We start from the raw sequence: 21752 nt of genomic DNA, 5'->3' as shown, positions 1-21752 counted from the left end.
GCAAAAATTTCTTTCGACACTATTTTAAATATAGATAGTTTGAAGTGCAAATAAGAATTTGAGTCCCAATGATCGCTCCTTTCCTTTCGGCTGCCAACAAAGTTTAAATTTTTTTTTTATTTGTTAATTTCAAGCCCAAAACGACCTAAATCAAACCTTGTTAATTGAAAACTGCTAGGCATATCACATCTTGTGCCTTATTTAATGTGGCAAGTGATGTGTACATGTCACGTCAAGTAATGAATTTATATTATTGAGTGTTGATTGTATACATCACTTATCATATGAGATGGTAAACTAATGTGGTATAAATATGTGATTCCCTAGTATTTACTTTATAACTTTCTCCTAATTAGTTCTATTTTCTCACTCACCTTATAGCTAAAAGACAAATAAAATAGCAATGTAAGACGGTCGGGAAAATAGAACAAGTGGTGGGTGGGTATAACACTACTCTACGATTATTTCTGCAATATAAACCATGCCGAATAATTATATTGTAATTAGTTTAATTACAATTTTGGGTTAAAACTGATATAATCCGACTAAATTTACAGGCCATCGATATTGAGGACTGAATACAAAACTGGGCTGTGAAATTGACAAAAGGCGTGAAAATGGACCCCCATATTATCCGACTCAAAGTCCAAAATAATTCATCACGGGTTGCCGGACCAGACCAGAGCAGAGTCCGGACACGCTGGTGTGGTGTGGCAGCTTCACAATCACACCAGAAGAGCCGAGCGTTATCTCCGTCTTCGTCATCTCTCTCCAGCAAAACCAAAACCAAGAATTCCAGCGGCATCGCATTCTGAATCTACAGGTACATACATGAGATGAAATGATTCCTTTCCTTTGATGTTTACACTGATTCAATTTCCTTACTTGTTTCTCGTTGAATTTTCCTTCTTTGTATGTGATCCAAATTAGCGAACAAACTATAGCCCTTAGATTTTATATGTTCCAATCAACAAGGAGAACGCAAAATTTGAGTCTTTAATTTTGGGCGACGGCTAGGTTCACTTTGATTAGTAAACTCAGCTAGTTGTCCGATCCAACTCAGCCCCATTTTTGTTTGGACCAGAGTGGTTCTGTAATTTTTGGGGTTAGGAAGATAAAATAATTTTGCTCTTTGTTAATTTTGGTATAGAAATTAAAACGGGGTTTTGATTTTATTTTGCAAGTGAAAATATGGAGCCGAGGTGGTTGATGCAGAGCTAGTGTTGCCAACCCACTTGAGCTTCAAGCGCATTCAGATGTACGAGAAGTATCCAAAAGGCCAATCAAGAGGGAGACATTGGAAACATCTCAAGCAGATCATTCAGGCTGAGAATTATCAGAATTACCCACCCGATGAACCAAATTGTAAGTTATACTGATATAATTAGTTTCAAGCTTCCACCTTTACCCCCTTGCGCAAATTGTTATTCAAACTGAAAATCTCTTTGCCATTGAAGAACTAAGTATGTTCTTTACTATGACCGTAATAGCGCTTAAGAAATTACTTAGTTTGTAACTTTGTATGGATAAATGTAGGTATTTTAGCTTTGTATTTTAAGCATATTACTGTCAAGTGTTGATGTCATTTTGTTTTTCTTAATGACCCATGCTTGCAGATGTTAATATAGAATCCCCGCCCTCTATGCATCCATGCAAGAAAATTTGTGATATAACAGGATATGAGGTATGTAAAACTTTTGCCAAAATTTGAAAAGTTGATTTAACAGTACCAAGGTTGGATTTTTTTTGTATATATATCATAAATTTCAGATACTCATACGAGTTTCGTTCGTTGATTCAGTGTCCTAGAAACCTGTCCTTTCATTCACTATAGCTACATAGTTGCTGGTTAATTACTTTCCAGACTTTCATTCTGTTAAAAAAAAACCCTCCATGCTACCCATTCTGTTTATTTAAATATTTGAGAGTTAATTTCATAACTGAGGCAGGCCAAACTTGTTCAGGTTGCCATCTGGTCTGCCGTCAGGCATCAATTAAATGTAAAATTAATGGCCCAGGTTTGATGAAAATATCTTTGGACTCCTAAACTTATAATAGTTGATCAAACTTGGTTGATGATTTGATCAAAGGTTCTACAGAGATATTCTCTGTGAGACGCATTCCTATTGATGTTAAGATAAACTGATTAGTAAATGTTTACAGCTTTCCTATTCATTCTTTACCACTTTCGTCATCTTCACAGTGGAGATTGATGCTTTTTTTCCATCATGCAGGCACCTTATTATGATCCAAGGACCAACCTCCGCTATGCCAATACTGATATCTTCAAGCTCATAAGATCACTTCCAAATGAATATGTCCAAAGATATCTGGCTCTCAGAAATGCTGCCGTGGTTTTGAAGTAAACATTAGACATTTTCGAGCTTCCAAAGGCAGGATTCACTTTTTCTCCACTTCTATTATATAGAAAGCATGTATATACAGATGATGGCACTTGGGCATAAAAATTCAATTCAATTCATTTTCATGGTCTTAATTTCAGGAAGGGGGGCATAGGGAGATTATAGAGTAGCGTTTTGGGATATTTCTTGCGTTGTCATTTCAATATTTCCAGTTTCTTAAAAATCAATTTCTTGAGAGAGAGAGAGAGAGAGAGAGAGAGAGAGAGAGAGAGAGAGAGAGAGAGAGAGAGAGAGAGGTTTGAACTTTGCTGTTAACTAACGGAACTTGATATTGGTTGGGTGTAAAAAGAGATGGGAGAATTAATTGGTTTGAGTTCACCATGAGTGAAGATATTTTGGACATAAATATTGGGTCTAGAAACAAAAACTAAAATCACCAAGAAAACAGAGGGATGCAGAGAAAATATTGGTGGTAAAAGAAACAAAATTGCTAATTAACTTACTAGTGACTAGTTAGCGCTTAGACACTTGTTTAAAGATTGAAGTGGCTGATGAGAGAGATGGTATTAAGCCTTCCTCAGTCCATTTGTACTCCCTGTAGGAACAGGGGTGGAATAATAAGAAGAGTTATCCATTTATCTCTAATATTATTATCTAATATTTAGTAGGATACCCGTGTAAAATGATAGAGGCAGTAGATCCTCATCACTGTTCGTTTAGATTTCTTCCAGTGTGGTGTTGCAATAGTCTTTGTGGAACCACATAAGCTGTTGCATACTACTTTAATATCTACATGAAGTCAAATTAGTGATGAATGTTCAAAATATGTTCTGGGTTTTGCAATAACCTTGGTTAGGAACTTAGGAACTTGAAAATGTCATTTAACATGATGCAAACGAATCATAGTTTTCTTGTTGGAAACTTGTAATGGAACTGGGGTTATCTTGGTTAGTTGCACTATCTGTGGTTTACGGCTGATGTTAGTTTGATGTGGTCTGCTAGTTAGGGATGAGAACCAGCGAAACATTAGGTGAACTTAAGGAGATTTCTTGCAGCAGCTTGCTCCTTTGTCACACACTTTTGATTTTGTTTGTGACTGTTTTGCAAACAACCATCTCATCTTGAGGGCATTGATGTGGGCAAATCTTTGAAATCTGATGTTACTTTTTTGGCTACTAGGTTCTGTACTCGAGTCGAGCATCATCAATTCTTGCTATTTGGTTTTTCTTTTTTAATTGCTGCATTGTCTTTGCAAGATTAGTTTCTCTCATGCTGACATTATAAGTTAAAAAACAACTTCAGATCAGAAACTTTGCACCCGTGGTATATCGTTTTTTTACTTTTTCATGTTTCTTTGTGGTAGGTGGCTGAAGCACCCAACTATACCCAAAGAACCACCTCAACACAAGAAGTTCAAGTACTGGGTGTCATGGAATTCTATCATCTTCTAAGCCGTGTAGATTTCATTTGTCGTGTTAATTACTAAGAACAATGCCCTTTCTATTCCCTCCCTACTTGTTTCTAATATTCCGTTTTATTTTTTATACATTGACCGTGTATGCGCAATATACTGATTGAAATATTTATGAGGTAGTCTAAAGTTTCAATAGTTACTACATTTTGTTTTGTACAGATGGTGGCCTCAACCGGCCTAAGAGTAGCAAATACTGGTAGAAAATTTCAATTAGGACTCTTGTTTTAGTTTTGAAGATTCTTTTGGAAGAAAAACATGTAACTTGGCCGTTGTCTCGGCATGCTAGAAATTTAGTTTGGTAGGGTTTCTGTATAGCCGACTCCATTTAGTGGGAAAAAGCTTTGTTGTTGTTGGAACAACCGCAAATATGTACAAGAAAGAGGGACGAGGCATTATTTTAAACTGTAATATATGAGTTTACACAAGTTACTCAAGGTGGTTCAGCCAGTGGCAAGTAGCAACAAATTAACTACTTGCTATGTTGCCAATTGGGAGGCAACAGCAATGGCAGTTGAAGTTATTTAAATGCTACGTACGTACGGTATTAAAATACCAAATCAGAAAAAACGAAATGGAGTCTCATTCGAGAGCCCTCATCTTTATTCAGTGTCTCAGGCTCAGGTTCAGTCTCAGGCCTCCCACCCTCTGAGGACAGTCGCCCTTGCAACGCGGTTAACTCCGAGCGTGAAGGCTCCCATCCGGAGGTCGCAGTTGTGGGTTTTGCACATCTCCTTCACACCTTTGAAGCCTTTGGTCATGTATGTCTTGAGCTCATTGTTCACCTTCTCTTCATCCCACAAGAATCCTTGAATGTTCTGCAATTTATATATGCACCACCAAATTAAGTGGCATGGCATGAAAAGTTAAAACGTTGTGAAAATATGTATGTGGGGTATATGGTATCTACCTGCACCCACTCAAAGTAACTAACAGTAACTCCTCCTGAGTTTGCATATATATCAGGAAGAATGACAACACCCTTCTTTGACAGGATCTGCAAAATATTCATTTTAACCAATTAAACATTACTGGTGTTTTAATTGTCCCCTCTTAACTCTAATTGTGGAGCAATTAGCGAAGCACCGACCTCATCAGCCTCAGGGTCAGTGGGATGATTAGCCGCTTCGATTATAAACTTAGCCCTTATGTCATTTGCATTTTCCCTACATTCAAAAACAACAGTTGGAGTTTCATTATGTTTCGAAAATCTTGATGTAGTTTTCGACTGCTTATTAGAGTTAAGCAGTACTTACTTGTTGATGACACCTCCGAGGGCTGCTGGAATGAGAATGTCACAGTCTTCAACCAAGATTGAGCAGGGTTCTATTGGATCCCCACCATGGAAGCCCTTGACTCCCCTGTTGTCCTTGACATGCTTGACCAGGCTTGGAATGTCAATTCCTTTGCTGTTCTTTAGGGCTCCAGTGATGTCACTCACTGCAACTATTTTGCCACCACTCTCATGGATTAGCTGGGCGGCCCACGAGCCTACGTTCCCGAAACCCTGAGATCGATAGTCAACTTAGACAACAAGTTAATCAATAGAAATCTGATCTAGGTTCAAGTCTCAGACTCTCAGCATCATAACCCTTTAATGATCAGTATAAGTTCACCTGTATGACAAACCGTTGTCCGGAGATGCTCTTTCCATGCTCATTGAGTAAGGCCTCAGTCGCAAAAAGTACTCCTCTTCCGGTTGCTGCATCTCTTCCTAGTGATCCACCAAGGTCCTGATTTGCAAGAAAAAAAACAAATAAATTACGGAATTTTATGCAAAAAAAAAAAAAAAAAAAAAAGCAAACAAAATTTAACTGAATGAAAGAGGACAATTTACTGAAGCGACTTTCCATGATTTACTTACAATAGGTTTTCCAGTCACTACTGCAGGTGAGTAGCCATGAAACTTCGAGTACTCGTCTAGTATCCATGCCATGGTCTTTTAAACACCAAAAAAGGGAAAAATCGAGAAGAGAAAATTGTTAAAATACAGTTCAAAGTTTATCTGACATTCAAGCCGATCAACTTGATAACCAAATTCTGTTGTAATCAAATCTCTTGAACAAAATTAATGGAAAATGTGGCGTGCTCAACCTGTGGACCTGTCCCCATATCTGGTGCTGGAACATCGGTGTGGATTCCGATAAGATCGTGTATCTTTTGTGTGAAAACTCTGGTGAGTCGCTCTAGTTCGGAAAGACTCAACTCCCCTGGATTACATCCTATGCCCCCTTTGGCACCCCCATATGGAATGTTGGCTACTGCCGTCTTCCATGTCATCAGCTGTGCTAAAGCATTCACCTCATCTGGATCAACCTACATTTTCCATAAAAGGATCCATAACAATTAAAGACAATTTCATGGCAGCGAGTCTTGATATATGACAACCATTCACATTTGTCGTAGAAGTGGAACTTAACAAAGTATGCATATACCTCTGGGTGATATCTGATTCCTCCCTTCATTGGGCCTCTAGCATTGTCATGTTGAACCCTGAAGCCAACAAATGAAGCCAAACTGCCATCGTCTTTCGGTATGGTACACTCAACCTGCACCGAAGTATATAGTTCAAATGCAACGAAAGGAGAAAACTCAATAACCACATTAGTTTTAGGGTCTGAAATCTACCACTAATTAAGAGTAAGGGACACACAGTAGGGAGATTATACGCAAAATTACCTTGATTTCCCTAAATGGTATAAGTAAACTTTTCTCAAGCTTGGAGTCCAATCCCAAAAGCCGAGCAGCCAACTTAAAGTTTCTGTTCGTTGCCACTAATGCATTCATCTTGCTTCCTTCTTCAAGTGTCTGTCTCAGAAGCTAAAAGCAGCTACTTCAATTCGCTTTTCTAGCTAGCTGTTATTACGAACCTAGATATAAGATGGAGAAACATAAATCAGTTTGCACTCTATAACAAATTTTCAAGGTGAATGACCATTAAGGATAACATTTCAGGAACTTCAACCCTAGCATGCATATATATGCATATTATATATTTTAATCAGTCCAAAAAATAAAAATTGTGCTAGTACTTGCTGACAATTCGCTCTTACGAGCATGGAACCGGTTCTCCGGACACACACTGCTTATTTGCTACTTAATCAATCTGAAGATTCTCACACTCATGGTACTTGATTATGATTAGCTGCATTAGCTATATACACAATTAGATTCCAATTAAACAGCAGCACTAAGCAGTTCAACTGCAGTATGTGCTCTATAATTAATAGATTAACAAAAAAGGAAAAAGCAACTTGCAAAGAAAGTTCTCACGCCACTACAGGAGAAAAAGGGGAAAGCTCATATTAAGGAAAGTATTGATGTGAAATTAAAATGTTAAATTTCATTTTTATAGCTAATGTGACAAAATATCCGTTTCGAAAAGTTTCATATTCTAACCGAAATATTAAATTAAAATGTTTTTTTTATTATTTACAAAATCAAGTGGGTTAGGATTTAATAATAAAATATCAATAAATGGAGAAGAATAAAGAAATATGTGAGCCTATCATTAAAATAAAAAATAAAAAAAAAAATTTGACGTTGTCTTTAAGTTTGGTAGATAAGAGGAGAATGTTAATCCATATAGGATTTTGGCATCTCTTCTGAAACCAAAAAATCACTTTTTTTTTTAATTTTTGTCAAAATAATCCACATAGGATTTTTGACATTCTCTTTGAAATGCTCTCAAACATTAATCGTATAATACATACGTGGACCCCTTCAACTGTGATGATAAATTAAAAGTTGACTCGATGATTTGAGAGTGATGCCACTTTCTTAAATTTCCAATTAGTGGAATATAATATGGATCTAGCTAACTAGTCTTGGAATTATGATCCGTAATTCAGAAGAGTATTTTTGGAAGTGGCTGAAAATCAAAGAGAACAACCTAAACTCTTCCAACCACATATCTGCCGCTCTCAATAAATTGGGAGTTGGATATATTGGTGGCTTGTGTTACTGGGAATATATTTTTCTGTATTTCAGCTTCTCCTATTGCAACGCACTTGTTTGCGCATTATATTTGGGAAAACAAAACCATAAATTGCAAGCAGTATATATATACCGATCGTTTCATGTACATTTTCTTCTAGGGATGTTATCAAATTATATCAATCACATCATATTTTAGATACATGATCAAGCATTTATCAATCTAACAAAATTCATATATCGTTATACAAAAAAAAAAAAAAAAAAAAAAAATTGATCAAGCATTTATCAATGCTCCTAATCAACATATTAGCTAGGATAAGATATTTGACTATCATTTATCAAGTAAATAATTAATGTATGTGCACATCACGACACAGCACAACTACTATCTTTTCATTTTCCAAAAAGCATGATTCCATGCGCAGAAAAACTTATGAGATCACTTTTATCTCCAAAGAAAAGAAAGAACAAAAATGGAAGATGAAAGAAATGGTTCTCAGATTTGTGGAAACATAAGGATCAACAAGCCATATAAACAGCAAGGTTACCCTTCAGCATTTAAAAATTTGCAGTTCTAGCAAATTTTATACCTAGATAAATCTTCGTATATAAATACTAGGTACGTTTTAATACATATGAATTAGCTTTTTAACACATGTAATTCTCTAACATGTCATACTTTTGAGGAGTTAGTATCACTGTTTTCACCTTTTATTTTCCATTTCCATTTTCTTTATTCAAGAAAAGGTACGTGCATGTACCTTTTTATATACGTCAACTCTTTTTTGGTACTTACTTCATGTATATGTACCATTACCATGAAAGAAAAAGGAACTATATTATTGCACAAACCTTTTGCTGAAACGGAAATATAAACATGGACTCATGACCTGGATAGCTACGTGCATGCAAGTAATATTATCTTTAAGCAAATTAAGTATGAAATTGGTACTGATGATGATAAATTCACGAGGGTTCCAAAACCAATACAGATCAATAGCCAAATAATTGTGAGAATAGTGGACTTCAGAGAGACAAGGAACTATATATATATATATATATATATATATAGGTTTATACATACACTGGTTAATCAAGAGAGAGAGAGAAAGAGACGGAGAGATCAACAGGAGGAACCCGAAATGCAGCCGCAGCAAAAACTGATCAATCGAGCTTAAATGGTGTAGTTGAAAGACTCTACTCAAAAGGGTCAAGAGGCTGATGGAAGTCGAATTTTAAGCGTGGATAAAAATATATATAGATGTCAGTGTTGAACATATGACTAAAACCGAGAGGATTAGGACAAAAGAAGAAGGGAATTGTTATTGACATTTTAAAATTCTCATTCTACACTCCAAACTTTCTATATTTAGAAAGAAAAATACACTTATAGGAAATGTAGAATAAGATTTTTGGAGTGTCAATAACACTTCTCAAGAAGAATCCAATTCTCTATCTATATTGCTACTATGGAATCCCATATTCTTGAGAGTTGAGACGTGTGTGCGCTCATATATAATATGTGTGTGTGTGTGTGTGTGTGTATCATTCTGCAAAGTGTAAAGTGGTGACGGTGATGATTAATTCCATCTAACAGGACAGGAATACGAATATATACGATGCTCCTGCCCCTGTAGGATTTTGCACCACTTGGATTCCTACGCACGATCCACACTTGACACTGCCACCTTCCCTTTCATTTCCACACACACCATTCTTAAATATTCAGTTTTACAATAAAAAGGACAAGTTTCAATTATTATTTTCGTACAATAAAACTATGTTAAATATAAATCAGGTGACAAATATGTTCCCACTTGGAGAAAAGACAAAGTATTATCTTTAGTAGCAATATTATACATGTGTTATAATTTGTGTAACAATAATAAATGGACATGTAATTTACAACTAAAAAAGAATATGATATTATTTATATTATATCTTTATGAATTATTCAGGCAGTGTCAGCTGAAAAGATACAAAACAAGGCAAATTTAATCAATAAAGGAAAACCATGATAAACATTGTTAATTCAAATCACGACAATTTAGTGATCAGAAGAATCTCCTTCCAGTGGTCGGTCTAACCAATTAATTTCTTCTGGTTAACTTAATAATGGTGGATTTGATGAGTATATTCACAGTAATAAATATTCGGACATACAAAACTCAGACGTACACTTATTGACACTATCAATTAATAGAGGTGGATTTTATGTATATATTTACATATGCATCGTTAAAGTTCACATGGATTAAAGAGTGTATTAACAATTAAGAACTTTAATGGATGGGTGATACTAGAGGGATGATTTTTAGATCATATACATGGTGATTTGTCGGTTGATGATTATATTTCTTCTATAATCATTAAAAATAAAATTTAACATCAACTGCCGCATCATGTAATTTACAAAATATAGTCTAAAAGATGGTCTCCTAACATTTTTCTTAATTGATAGACGTCTCATGGTGATGTAATTTACACAATCTTGACTGATTTCACATGATGAATTGGAGGTTTCGTCTTCATTCCATATCATCATGCAATGGCCATCCTTATGTAGCCTAATCCTAACATCTCCCTTTTCCCCACACACACACACACTTCTTCCCAATATTTCCCTTCATGTATTTCTCCATGATTCATTGTTTTGGTGAAGAATGAAACAAAGCTCCCGATCGAACGGTAACTGTCGTATACGAACATATAGCAATTGATGGATCACACTGGCCACGAACCATTGTCATATAGTATCAATTTATATTTTAAACATCAAGTTTTTGACATATAGAGAAGCCTAGATATTGGACTATTATGATGTTTCATACGTGTTACATGATAATAGACAAACAAAATTATAACTTAGTAACACTACAATTATCATATTTATACAATCTCTTTCATAAGGGTAAGATTCATCAACACATGTAGATCACATCCTGTAAGAGAGATAATACAAATACAGTATGAAAAATGTTGTAAGGATGGAGTTTTTGCAACTTTATTACATGCGCATGCACATGACGTCAAATGGACATGTCCTAAAATTATTAAGGAAAATAAAGGGAGGAACACATTTTTACACTTAATTCAACACATAATTAAGAACGTAATTTAATCTTTAGAGTTTCACATTTTTGCTACAAAATTAAATCTTTAGAGTTGATCAATCCTTATATAATTGAAATTTTGGTACACACACGTATATGCAAATTTGTGAATGCACTGTTATTCACCAACACAACAAATTTCGTAAATGATCATTGGCCACAAGCTGAATTACTAGACATTTGAATATAATCATTGGCCTAGCAAGGTAGAGATATAGGTCATTAGGCTGAATATAATCACCGGCCAAAAGCAAATAATACACGATTTCTGACATGATAGCATATTGCTAGCTACTTTCTAGAGGCCAACTATGACAGCTATTTAGATATGATTTTTTTTTTTTTTTTTTTTTTTTTGGTACACATGTAGAGAAGATAACCATTTTTTTTTTCCACTTATTTATATCCCCTCTTGATTGTCACAGATTATTAGTATGAATATCATGTTCATTACACAATTTTCAGAGAGCAAGTGTTTTTATTTTCTTCTTTTGAGTAGTATTTTGTTCTTAATTATATTATACATATAAAAAACTAAAGTGGTTTTTATAATGGGGTATAAAGCATGAGAAATGCTAAAGGGGACTTCTCTCAAAAGTTAGATTCTTCACGGACTCTTTGTTACCTCACAGTTTAACAGTCAATTTTTGTATCAAATGAGGTGATAAAATGTTTATGAAAACTTCCAATTTTAAGAGTGTCATTAACATTTCTCCTAAAGCATTAGGATGGGGGATGAAGTGCTTTTGTTTTTGCTTACGAAGAAGGCATGAAATTAAGTGAAGCCAATAGAAATAGAATGGACGCCGAGGGTCAAAAGGTTGGAATCCACTGCGTAATACACCAAACTCTTACATCCCTTGTTGCCAACAAATTAAAGCGATAAAGAGATAAAAACAAGACATCAAAGAAGCATTCCCACTAAGCCCTATGAACCCTACCTAGCCATCTCAGAGAAGCTTGCTGCTTAAGTTAATTGATCAGTCTAGTGGTGCCTGTGCATTGATTCCTTCTTATAAATTTGTAGGGAAGGGGAACTCGCTCCTATAATTTCTTTTTCTTGGTTAAACTTCAAAAATATTATTAAATAACAAGATAAAAGCAAATATATATGTATGTATGTATGTATATGTGCGCGCGCAATGTGAATAGCAATAAATAAATAAATATATATATGTGTGTGTGTGTGTGTGTGTGTGTGTATATATATATCAAAAGCAAATAGAGATTGATTCGGTGTTTAGTTCCCATGAGTCGGGGTCAAAATTTGAGAATTTGTTCCCCATTTCATTTTTCATTTACTGAGTCGGAACCTATTTATATATAACCAAGTTGATCGAATAACCCCAACTCCTACGCATGCTGTCCAAAGAGTTTTATTTTTTTATTTTTTATTTTTTTATCTTTTACTTTTTGGATTTGCGAATGAAACCAAAAAGTTGACAAGAAAATTATAAATTAACCTTAAGCCATAACAGCTAGAAATACGTATAGTTTCTAGAAGAGAGAAAAGGGAGAGAGTTGGAATATACGATAACAATAATTTAGAAAATGATGGAATTCTAAATTGGGGCGTGATTGATTTCTAATATCGCTTTCCATTCTAGGCTTTTTATCTGAGACGTATGAGTATAAACTTAACATTCTAATCATTAATAAATCAACGGCAAACATAAAATGGGCTCAAAATATTGGTGAGACAATGGGATCACTAGTAAGAAAGAATCTTTGATGGAAATCCAAATCAGAGTCTACCAAAAACTAGCACCTCCCCACTAAGGAGGCACAAGATATAGATTCCATCCATTTGGAGTAGCACTTAAGATTCTTTATATGCTGACGAAGTCTTGCTTTAATCATTCAAAAATTAAAGAACAAATGAGATTAATCATCTTCTTAACGTAATTATTGATCGTTAATTTATCCCATGAATCAAATAAGAATAATGCTAGGTATATCAACATTTTAGATTTAATTTGCAAAGCATGTGATGTGTTACTAATTGAAAATAAACAAGTTAATTGACATTTAAGTAATAATTCAATCATCACTAATCAAGTCATATAGTTTACAAAATATAATTTAAATAAATAATCTCCTTAGCATTACCGACCAAATCATGGATATTCGGATTCCTAGGTAGTTGCATGTAATTGTAGAGGGCTTCGTGTTGAGAATGAGTCTCATATTGATAAGAGAATAAACCTTGCATGAGTTTATAAGAGATTGAGCTACTTCACATATTACCAATTAGTTTTACGGTGAAACCTTAACTTTTTTCACTTTGTACGAAAGCACTACTAACCCCTCAACCATATGGATGACGTGGTACGCCTAAGTACATTTGTGTAGTACTTTTAACATGCTATCCACTCAAATAAAACGATTTCTTCAATGCAATAAAAGTTGTTGAAACCCACTTAATTTGGGTTGGTTCGCAAGATTTAGATGGATGCTTGAGTTTGCGAGTCACATGCATGCAAGCCCAACTCCTATATTTTTTCGACCATTTTCTTCATTTCTCAATCAAACTGCTACATATTTTTGGTTGAATGAATTAAATAGTACTTGATGGCCTCGTTTTATCCACACAATTGGAATTGATTATCAAAGAGGGTTGGAGAGGGATTGGAGAGGATTGGATAAGTCTAAACCTCTCATGTTACTATTCTGCTTACCGAACGAGCCTAAGAGCAACACAAATACAGGTAAGAGTTCTCGTTCTTTCAACTCGCGCATGCTTTGGTGTCAAGAATGGATTGCAATAGGTTAGAGAATTCACTAGAATCATTGTATGTGGCATGATACAATGATTCAAATGAATATCTGTTTGCACCTAAAATGTGCTTAATTTTACTTATTTGGGCTGGTTCGGGCAAGATATGTCATTTGGAGGATTATCTAGGAGAAATGCTAACTTGGAAAGATATTTGGCTGCAAGTAGGGTAGTTTGACATTATAATATTGCTTTCCTCTTTTGTTTGGGTGGTGGAGGTTTACCAAGAGCTTTGTTTAATCAACAATTGCATGCTTTCCCATTGCAAGTGATTGGAAGACACACAGATATTCTGTGAGATGATACATGGTGAAAGATGCCAACTTGCTTCTTTTAATTATTAGTTTATTGCAAGTGGTGGAGACATGTGGTGAAAAACATGTGGTGGAAATGCAGGTTCCCCTTTTTAATATTATTTCACAAGCAAGCTAGTAGTGAAGTTTCTTTCGGGTAAGTGCAATGTTCTCAACAATGGGCTCTCTCGTATCTCTATATAAAGAAGCAGAGGCACAAGGATTATGGACACTCAAACAACCAATCAAATTAGCTCATCAATCTCCTTGTAGACATTTAGCTTTAGCCAAGCATCCTTTGTTTTCCTTGTTTATTAGCTCTGCTGCTCACTGGTAGTATCGATCTCATTTGTAGTTTTATTTACCACCCTCAAAGTTATTCCCCAAACCACCAAATATTGCCTGATCCCTCGGGAACAAGCTCGAACCTTGTATTTGGCATCCCTTTGTACTTAGAATGCTTTGTACTTTAAATAAATACATTTTTGTACAACTCATTTCCAATCATTTACTTTCTTCTGTCATTTATATTTCCAGCAACCTTGTCATTTAGTTGTTACATTTCTCCATATAAGTAAAGTCCTTATCTTTAAGGCAAAGAAAGAACTTTGATTTGAGCCACTCGCACTCAATGACACAATCTCTTGGTAAGAAGTTGAACTTAGGCGCAACCTCAATCATTCAAAACCCGTCTAGTAGCGGCATGCTCGCCCCTGCCAATTTCATGTTTGAGTAAATTCCCAGCATGCTCGCGAGGCCCATGGCGAATTTAGAGAGCAAACATTTTGGCACGCCCAGTGGGATCCTTATATGGAGTTAGATCATGAACAATCCTTATGTTCATGGTTTTTCTCAACAAGCTTTTCCGGAGTATGAAGAGGATGATAATGTTGAAGAATGCCCAAACTATGGCTATACGAATGAGTACATGGAGCCAACCTATGAGCTGCCAACTAATGGGTACATGGCTAGAGAATACTCAAGTCCCACGGAATATGATTGTTGGCCAACTAATGGCTATCAACTAAAGAATAATAATCTTGAGGATTGGCCAACTTATGGCTATGATGAAAGTTATTATTCTTTTGATGACAATCTTATCTATGAAAACTATGATAGGCCAACAAATGGCTTTGAGTTTCAAAATGCTTTTGAGGAGCACGTAGAGCCAATCTATGAAATGCCAAATAATGATCCTTCGAATGAGGAGCTCTACAATGGGACTATGGCCAAACCAACGGAGTTCTCCTAAACTTCATGAAGAAATCACCAAATTTGAAGAGATGACCAAGGTATGGAAGAGGGTGAATGCAATCTACAAAACTTTTGATGAAAGTATGCAAAAGTTTAAAGATCAAGTACATCAAGTTTCCCTTTCAAAACAAACCCATCCTACCACCACCGACAAGGAACAAAATCTGCATAATGGTGAAGGCCCAAAAATAGCCCTGATCAATGAAAATTCCATGAAAGAGGATATGGTTGTAGGAGACCAAGCCGACTTATCAAAACCGATAACGGCTAAGATGGAGCTTATGGCTATCAAAGGCCAAACACCTATGCTCGGGGGCTCAAACTCACACCTCACGTGGAGCCCAAAGAAGAAGAGAAGAGCTCCTACGCTTTTCCCTGCCAACACAAGCATGTCGTCCATACCAAAATCTCAAGAGGGACAGAGCTTGGAGTGAAACATGAATGACCTCCTCCTATGGTTCCCAAGCTACATGCTATGGCCAATTTAAATAGTGGATCTGATCTCTCTACACTCAATTTTAAATAAATACATTTATGTACAACTCATTTCCAATCATTACTTTCCTATGTCATTACATTTCCAGCAACCTTGTCATTTAGTTGCTGTTACATTTCTCCATATAAGTAAAGTCCTTATCTTTAAGACAAAGAAAGAACCTTGATTTGAGCCACTCCCACTCAATGACACAATCTCTTGGTAAGAAGTCGAACTCAGGCGCAACCTCAATCATTCAAAACCCATCTACTAGCGGCATATAGTAGTGGCACGCTCGCACCCCGCCAATTTCATGTTTGAGTAGATTCCTGGCATGCCCGCGAGGCCTATGGCAAATTTAGGGAGCAAACAATATCTTTGGCCAAAATATGAAATGTGTGACGTGACCTTTTTAATTTCATTGGCCCAACTTGAAAGTTGCACCAATTTCTTCCTTCAACATATATTAAATCTAGTAAATTATTTCCAACCAAACTCAATCCTAGACACTTAATGAGGTTTGAATGAGGATTAAGTACTCGTACTACATTTTGCACCCTTTGTGGTTAAAGGTATGTAAAAGCATTTTTAGTTTTATAAGAAAGTTGCAAAAACAAGCTACAAATTGTTACACAGTAGACCAGATCTCCTGAACGAAATCAATTTAAGTGTTATTATTTATGGGGAATTTATCATGCTATTATTGAGTATATGGAGCTCATTTGGTGAGCCATTTTTCATCCATCTCTACGTCTATAACATTATCTTATTTCTACGTATGATCGAAGTTGCACTTGAATAAGTAAAAAATGGACGAATTGAGTTACCAAGCAAAAACCTGGGAGGCAAACTTGGCGGTGAGATTGAGTAAAATGCGTTAAAATTTGTAACTTGAGAGTAAAAAGATTGCAAAGTAAAATAAACCAGGTCAAAATCAGATGAAGTTAGACGGCTGGCTGGACTGACCTCGCCTCAGGGAGTAGTGGACCGCACACCTCTTATCTCTATGTCCAGGATGGCATGGATACACACAACCGTTGACCTTTGACAACTCGAGGAATAAGAGGAGAGGAGCGGCAGGTAGCCAGCTAGCTACCCACCACCATTGACAATTCGATATCTTTTGAACACACACAACGTCGTCCCACGTCAGATATTACGCAACCTAACATATGCACAAGAAAAAGTAAAACGAAGAGAGAAGCTTCTCCTCGTACGTGCCAACAACGCGGTTTCACTTTCTCCCTCCCTCAGGTCAATGTCATCACAAATTTATCAACCTTCAAAAAGCAAAGGCTTTCCTTCTTTTGGTTCTCTAATATTCCATCTTCCTTACAAACACAACTAGCAGCTTCGTTAGGGTTTCTGTTTTTGGTCTCTCAGAGCTTCATCCAAATCCCAACCCCTCTCTCTCCTCTCTTTCTATCTCTCGTACAAATTAATTCAAATGTGTCCTCTAAGGTTCATCTTGGTCTTCTTCTCAGCAATCCTTGCAGGATACTTCGCGTGGAGGACGGTTTGTTCTTCTCCCGACGGAACCGACATGATGATCTCACAGCTGGATTCTACTAACAACGAAAATGCTATAGGATCACCCAAACAAGAAGAAGATGCATTCAATTTTAAAACTGTATGTTTATTTCCAAGTTCCACTTTGGTGCTACGCAGCCATTGGATGGTCTGGATTCACGGGACCAAATAATGCAAACCAATCAACGCCATCCAATGCTCGTAGCATTGAAGAATTTTCTGTTTATTTCCTCCTTCATTTTGTTCTTTATTATTCCATTCAAGTATTATTTCTCTCTCTCTCTCTCTCTCTCTCTCTCTCTCTCATTCATTTTATTAATGTTGGGTTTTGAATTTGCAGATGATTCAGAATGGCTTCTGGGTGTTTGTGGACATGGCCAGCGGGAAATACTTGTGGAGGAATATCAAGGAGATGAATCAAGTCAAAGTAAAATGTTAGTTGTTGATTACCAAATTGTACAAGCATGCTTGTCTACTTTTTCCAATCGAGGGTATATAATTGCAAAACCGTGCAGATTAATCTTGTTGATTTTATTTTAATTTCTTCCTAATTTTTATCGTTTCATGGGCGAGGAGGTTGATGATAAAAGCAAGCGTATGGTGTCAGAATGATGCGTACTCTTTTATCTTCCTAGCATCACTCTTAGTCTTTTACCAAAACAAAATACAGCATTGCTAGATAATGAAGATTTAATCCACAAATATCGGTCCATACTCCGTCGTCTAAGTGATCCAACTGTTCATCTAAATCCGTTGCCAAATAACCAGTTTACACTACTGCCACGTATAACTTATGTACAACATCATTCTTTCAATTAAACCAAGAAAAGAAAAAAAGGGAGAGAACGACATTTAAGCGTCACATTGGAGACGAAGCAGCAGCCTTTCTTTTAGTTCAAATCAACTTGTAGCTTAATAGACATGTACAGAAGCGTGAGCAGAGCACCTTGCGGGAGCGGTGCAAATTTTGCAAGATTGGAGCCGACCCACATGGCTACCACCACCAGAGCAACCATATTGCTGCTGGTTTTCCCACAAACCCAACTTGCAAACGACAGACACAAAGTCAGCAAGATCCCACCTCTCCCACCCAAAACCCAAGCAATTACATAACCAATCTTGTATCCGGCATCCAATTTCCTGTCAAACAAGGCCATCAGGCTGCTAAACGTGAGAGATAACCGAGATCCAAATGTCTGCAATAGAAACAGAGATACGAAGGTTGATCTAAGCACTTCACTGAAGGAGCCTCTCTCTTGCTCTGGCTCTCCTTCTTCAGATGCTCCATCAGTTTTACCATATGACGAACTCTCTTCATTAACATTATAACGTTCCCAGTATCTCTCACGTTGCATTTTCTGCCGCACTTCAGCCCACTTATAGATCCTTACCCCATCTTCAAATTCAGTGCTGTAGTTCCATTTTCCACTATGTTGCCTACCAGTATCTTTTTGTAATCTAAGTTCCCGGTCATATTGAGCCCTCGTTGCTTCATTGGATAGAATCTGTTTATAGGTAACATGAGGCCGCTGTCATTGCGTTACTACACATGAATGAAAAAGAAAATGCAAAAAAAAATAAAAAGAAAGAAACAATACGCTTATGGGACACGGATGTTATTAAGTTTGGTTTTATGTAAATACCATCCATTACAATATAGATGTCAAAAATATAGAAAGGTCTTCTCAAAAGAACAAAAAGAGACTTCCAGTTTTACATCCATATGAAAGCATTAGTTGGTAAAAAGAAAACAAAAGCATCTACAACATGGTAGAAGTTGGGGGTGGGAAGAGAGAGGATTGGGTGTAGAGGAGGAAATGGACTTCCTGAGAGAGAATATGAAGAGTAAAAGAAAAAAACTCACTGAAAGTTGAAATAAATAGTTTCATCCTTGGTTCTTTAACTTATTATTAACCTAGGTCCAACACCAAAGAGGCTTAGTTTATGATATTAGATTACACAGAAACAAGGTCACCTATTGTGTATCAGTAATTACTCACCTCATACGCCTGACGGATGCTCTTGAACACCTCTCCAGCTTGAGAATCTTTGCTAACATCAGGATGATACTGCAAAACATAGGCAAGAATATGTAAGTTCTTAGTTGTGAGCCTCTGCCTCATAAAGTCTGTAAATTCTTTGACAACTAATTTCAGTGGGACCTCCTAACCACACAAATGCAGTAGGGGAGGAAAACAAGAACTATGGATGCATGTACGAATCAAAGTGTGATGGGATGCCAAACTAAGGATGTCCAGGGGTTCCTCAGGAGGTACCTCTCACCATTTGGGCCACATAAAAGCATGCCAGTAAGGAAATTAAATACCAACACACACACACCCAGAGTCCATTATAGCATGTGCTTCAATAGCTATAAGCAATAAAGCACAAAAAAACGAACAAAGAATACATGAATCCAAAAAATATTTGGTATACTTGAACACAATCTTGCAACAGTTTTGAACTAAATCAGATGGAGCATATTTATTGCACGTTACTGTTTGACAAGACATCCATCGTTCGACAATATAAGTTGAAGCAGACAATGGATACCTTCAAAAGGGTGTGGGTGTGTATGTGAGTGACCGATTGTATATGCATATGCACGTGTTCATACAGTTTTCCTCATTGAATAATGATTTATGAAAGGATTGAAAAATAAAACCACGACAGTAAAGATATATTATATTTCTCCCAAAAAAATTTCAAGTAATGAAGTTGGATGTCTCCCGAAAAACTACCAACACAAGTTCCATACACGGCCCATACACTGAAAATCAATGTGAATAAGATTGCTGCACTTCTTTCTCCACCTTCTTCCTCATAGGTATAACATGTTACACAAGTCCCCTTCTTTCATTTATAATGCTATTCGATAAGGTAGAATTTGGTTTATTGGAACAAACTTTATGAGATGGACTTTCCTGTAGAATGTCGAATGTCTACTTGCCAAAATGCCAAATAAACCAATGACACCCCTCACTAATTTTCAGTTCTCTAGTCTACTCTCTAACTCTCACTAAATTCCCATCTATCAAATCTGAGTTCAATCCATTCCACAGGGATGAACTTGATATAAGGTTTGGACAAAAGGCTAAAAGAAATAGCCCAAATGCATCGATGCCTCACAGTCATCCCACCAACCTAGAGTGTAGCCAGGTATCAAATACCTGTCCTGCATCTGACGTAAAAGGATATGAATATCCCTTCATCACTACACTGGCACATATCTATATAAGACTCCATAGAAAACGCATAAAAAAGAACAAAAATATTAAATGAAATATATTTATTAAATGGTACAGTTCATTCCCTCACTACAAGAAAATAAAAGATATGTATGATATATTTTCCTAACATGTCCGAATGCATCTCTGTATTTCAGCGTCCAAAGATGACGCAGTTGAATGTTGTTACTAAATCACGAGAACATATTAACTGCCGAACTCTAGCAATTATAACCATGTTGAAATACACTTGCAACTGACTGGTAGCAAGTTAATTTGATCAGTAAAGTTAATTTGATATACACATCATCTGTAATCTCTGCCAATAGTAAATTTAATTTGATCACTAAAGTTAACTGTTATCACTAACATATCTAAAGATGAATTATTTTAGCATTCAAACATGCTTATGTAAATTAATTCACCACCAGAATGTACACTTCTCCAGTACAGATTCTCTGGAAATCGATAACAGTAGCCCCACACAAACACGATAAAACTATCAATCTCCACTAAAAAAAGTAATGAATTATAATTTTCCCAGCTATAATGAAGTGCTAAGGTACAGAATTTCAAAATTTTAAAAGGTCGTTTCTAGGGTTTCTGGGGAACAAACCCAAAAATGTAATTAAAGAGAAAACACAAGCTAAGGGACAAGTGAGTGAGCACCTTACGAGCGAGAAGGCGATAAGCCCTCTTGATATCGGCGGCGGTGGCATGGCGTGGGAGGCACAGCACCGAGTAGTGGGTCTGCTGGGCGTTGACCATGGCTCTTGGCGATGCTGATTGTGGGGTCCACCGGCGAGTGCGGGTTCTGGCTCTTCTTCTGCGTTGCAAATGACATGGTGGTAGGGAAAACAATTGACTGAAATTACCATAGAAGCCGCCGGCGCCGGGGCCACCACTGCCGCCGCTGATGGGGATGGGTCCCACCAGGAGCTGCTGCGCCACCATACTATCTTTCGTTCATGTATGTAATGTCCGCGCGGCTACCACCCACTGTCAGTCCTCACTTTCGGATTCATCTCATTTGTAAAATGACTATTGTACCCACCCACGGTCAGTGGAGGAAATAAGTTACGGATAAAACCGGTTTCGGGTGCCCTTAACCTCACCCATATTAGTATCCTTCTCTTAATTTTGTTCTAAGAAAAAAAAAAAACTCTCTCTTAATCCATGCCAACTAGTAATAATGTTCACTTCCTCTTTGAAAGTGAAAAGTTCTAAACTTAAATTTTTTTATTTGAATCTGTTACCGATTCATTAGATGACAAATATAATACTAATTCATTTGATAATAAGTTCGATACT

At 36.5% G+C, this 21752-nt stretch overlaps 4 protein-coding genes across 5 annotated transcripts; 2 read left to right on the top strand and 2 right to left on the bottom strand.

The window, feature by feature from the left end:
- Nucleotides 1-1187: 1187 nt before the first annotated feature.
- On the top strand, nt 1188-3981 carry LOC103956211 (chromatin-remodeling complex subunit ies6; the record flags this gene model as incomplete). Its single annotated transcript, XM_048567962.1, has 4 exons — nt 1188-1365; nt 1617-1684; nt 2235-2393; nt 3727-3981. Coding segments are annotated over 3 exons (378 nt in total), but the record flags the coding sequence as incomplete, so codon positions are not given.
- Nucleotides 3982-4207: 226 nt separating this feature from the next.
- Nucleotides 4208-9150, bottom strand: LOC103956212 (glutamate dehydrogenase 1). 2 transcript variants are annotated; one of them, XM_009368173.3, is made up of 10 exons: nt 8858-9150; nt 6514-6704; nt 6270-6383; nt 5929-6150; nt 5699-5773; nt 5451-5567; nt 5091-5341; nt 4925-5000; nt 4745-4831; nt 4208-4652 (listed from the first exon to the last, which is right to left on the bottom strand). In XM_009368173.3, exons 2-10 carry the CDS (start codon nt 6619-6621, stop codon nt 4467-4469), a joined length of 1236 nt encoding a protein of 411 aa, XP_009366448.1. In that variant the 5' UTR covers nt 6622-6704; nt 8858-9150; the 3' UTR covers nt 4208-4466. The 2 variants fall into 2 exon arrangements, with proteins under 2 accessions (XP_009366448.1, XP_048424114.1); XM_048568157.1 differs by lacking the exon at nt 8858-9150 and adding an exon at nt 6867-7031.
- A 7810-nt stretch (nt 9151-16960) lies between these two features.
- Nucleotides 16961-17748, top strand: LOC103956213. The gene is made up of 2 exons (XM_009368174.3): nt 16961-17314; nt 17555-17748. Exons 1-2 carry the CDS (start codon nt 17132-17134, stop codon nt 17651-17653), a joined length of 282 nt encoding a protein of 93 aa, XP_009366449.1. The 5' UTR covers nt 16961-17131; the 3' UTR covers nt 17654-17748.
- A 185-nt stretch (nt 17749-17933) lies between these two features.
- On the bottom strand, nt 17934-21346 carry LOC103956215 (J protein JJJ2). Its single transcript, XM_009368175.3, has 3 exons — nt 21111-21346; nt 19215-19283; nt 17934-18719 (listed from the first exon to the last, which is right to left on the bottom strand). Exons 1-3 carry the CDS (start codon nt 21207-21209, stop codon nt 18105-18107), a joined length of 783 nt encoding a protein of 260 aa, XP_009366450.2. The 5' UTR covers nt 21210-21346; the 3' UTR covers nt 17934-18104.
- Between the last annotated feature and the right edge of the window lie 406 nt (nt 21347-21752).

This window comes from the organism of the source record quoted next, unplaced genomic scaffold, assembly GCF_019419815.1.
Source record: "Pyrus x bretschneideri cultivar Hongxiangsu unplaced genomic scaffold, Pyrus_bretschneideri_v1 Contig47, whole genome shotgun sequence".
NCBI classification, from domain to species: Eukaryota; Viridiplantae; Streptophyta; class Magnoliopsida; order Rosales; family Rosaceae; genus Pyrus; species Pyrus x bretschneideri.
The sequence above is the reverse complement of the archived record's forward strand: the minus strand, read 5'-3'. Positions and strand labels throughout refer to the sequence as shown.

Excerpts from the sequence above, each read along its gene's own strand:
- LOC103956212 (XM_009368173.3), bottom strand. The coding sequence starts at position 6,621 with ATGAATGCATTAGTGGCAACGAACAGAAACTTTAAGTTGGCTGCTCGG. Across the intron at positions 5,001-5,090 it reads CTCGGAGGTGTCATCAACAA|GGAAAATGCAAATGACATAA; the intron begins GTAAGTACTGCT and ends TTTTGAATGTAG. Across the intron at positions 4,832-4,924 it reads CTGACCCTGAGGCTGATGAG|ATCCTGTCAAAGAAGGGTGT; the intron begins GTCGGTGCTTCG and ends AATATTTTGCAG.
- LOC103956213 (XM_009368174.3), top strand. The coding sequence starts at position 17,132 with ATGTGTCCTCTAAGGTTCATCTTGGTCTTCTTCTCAGCAATCCTTGCA. Across the intron at positions 17,315-17,554 it reads ATGCATTCAATTTTAAAACT|ATGATTCAGAATGGCTTCTG; the intron begins GTATGTTTATTT and ends TTGAATTTGCAG.
- LOC103956215 (XM_009368175.3), bottom strand. The coding sequence starts at position 21,209 with ATGGTCAACGCCCAGCAGACCCACTACTCGGTGCTGTGCCTCCCACGC. Across the intron at positions 19,284-21,110 it reads ATCGCCTTCTCGCTCGTAAG|TATCATCCTGATGTTAGCAA; the intron begins GTGCTCACTCAC and ends TATGTTTTGCAG. Across the intron at positions 18,720-19,214 it reads GCATCCGTCAGGCGTATGAG|ATTCTATCCAATGAAGCAAC; the intron begins GTGAGTAATTAC and ends ACCTATAAACAG.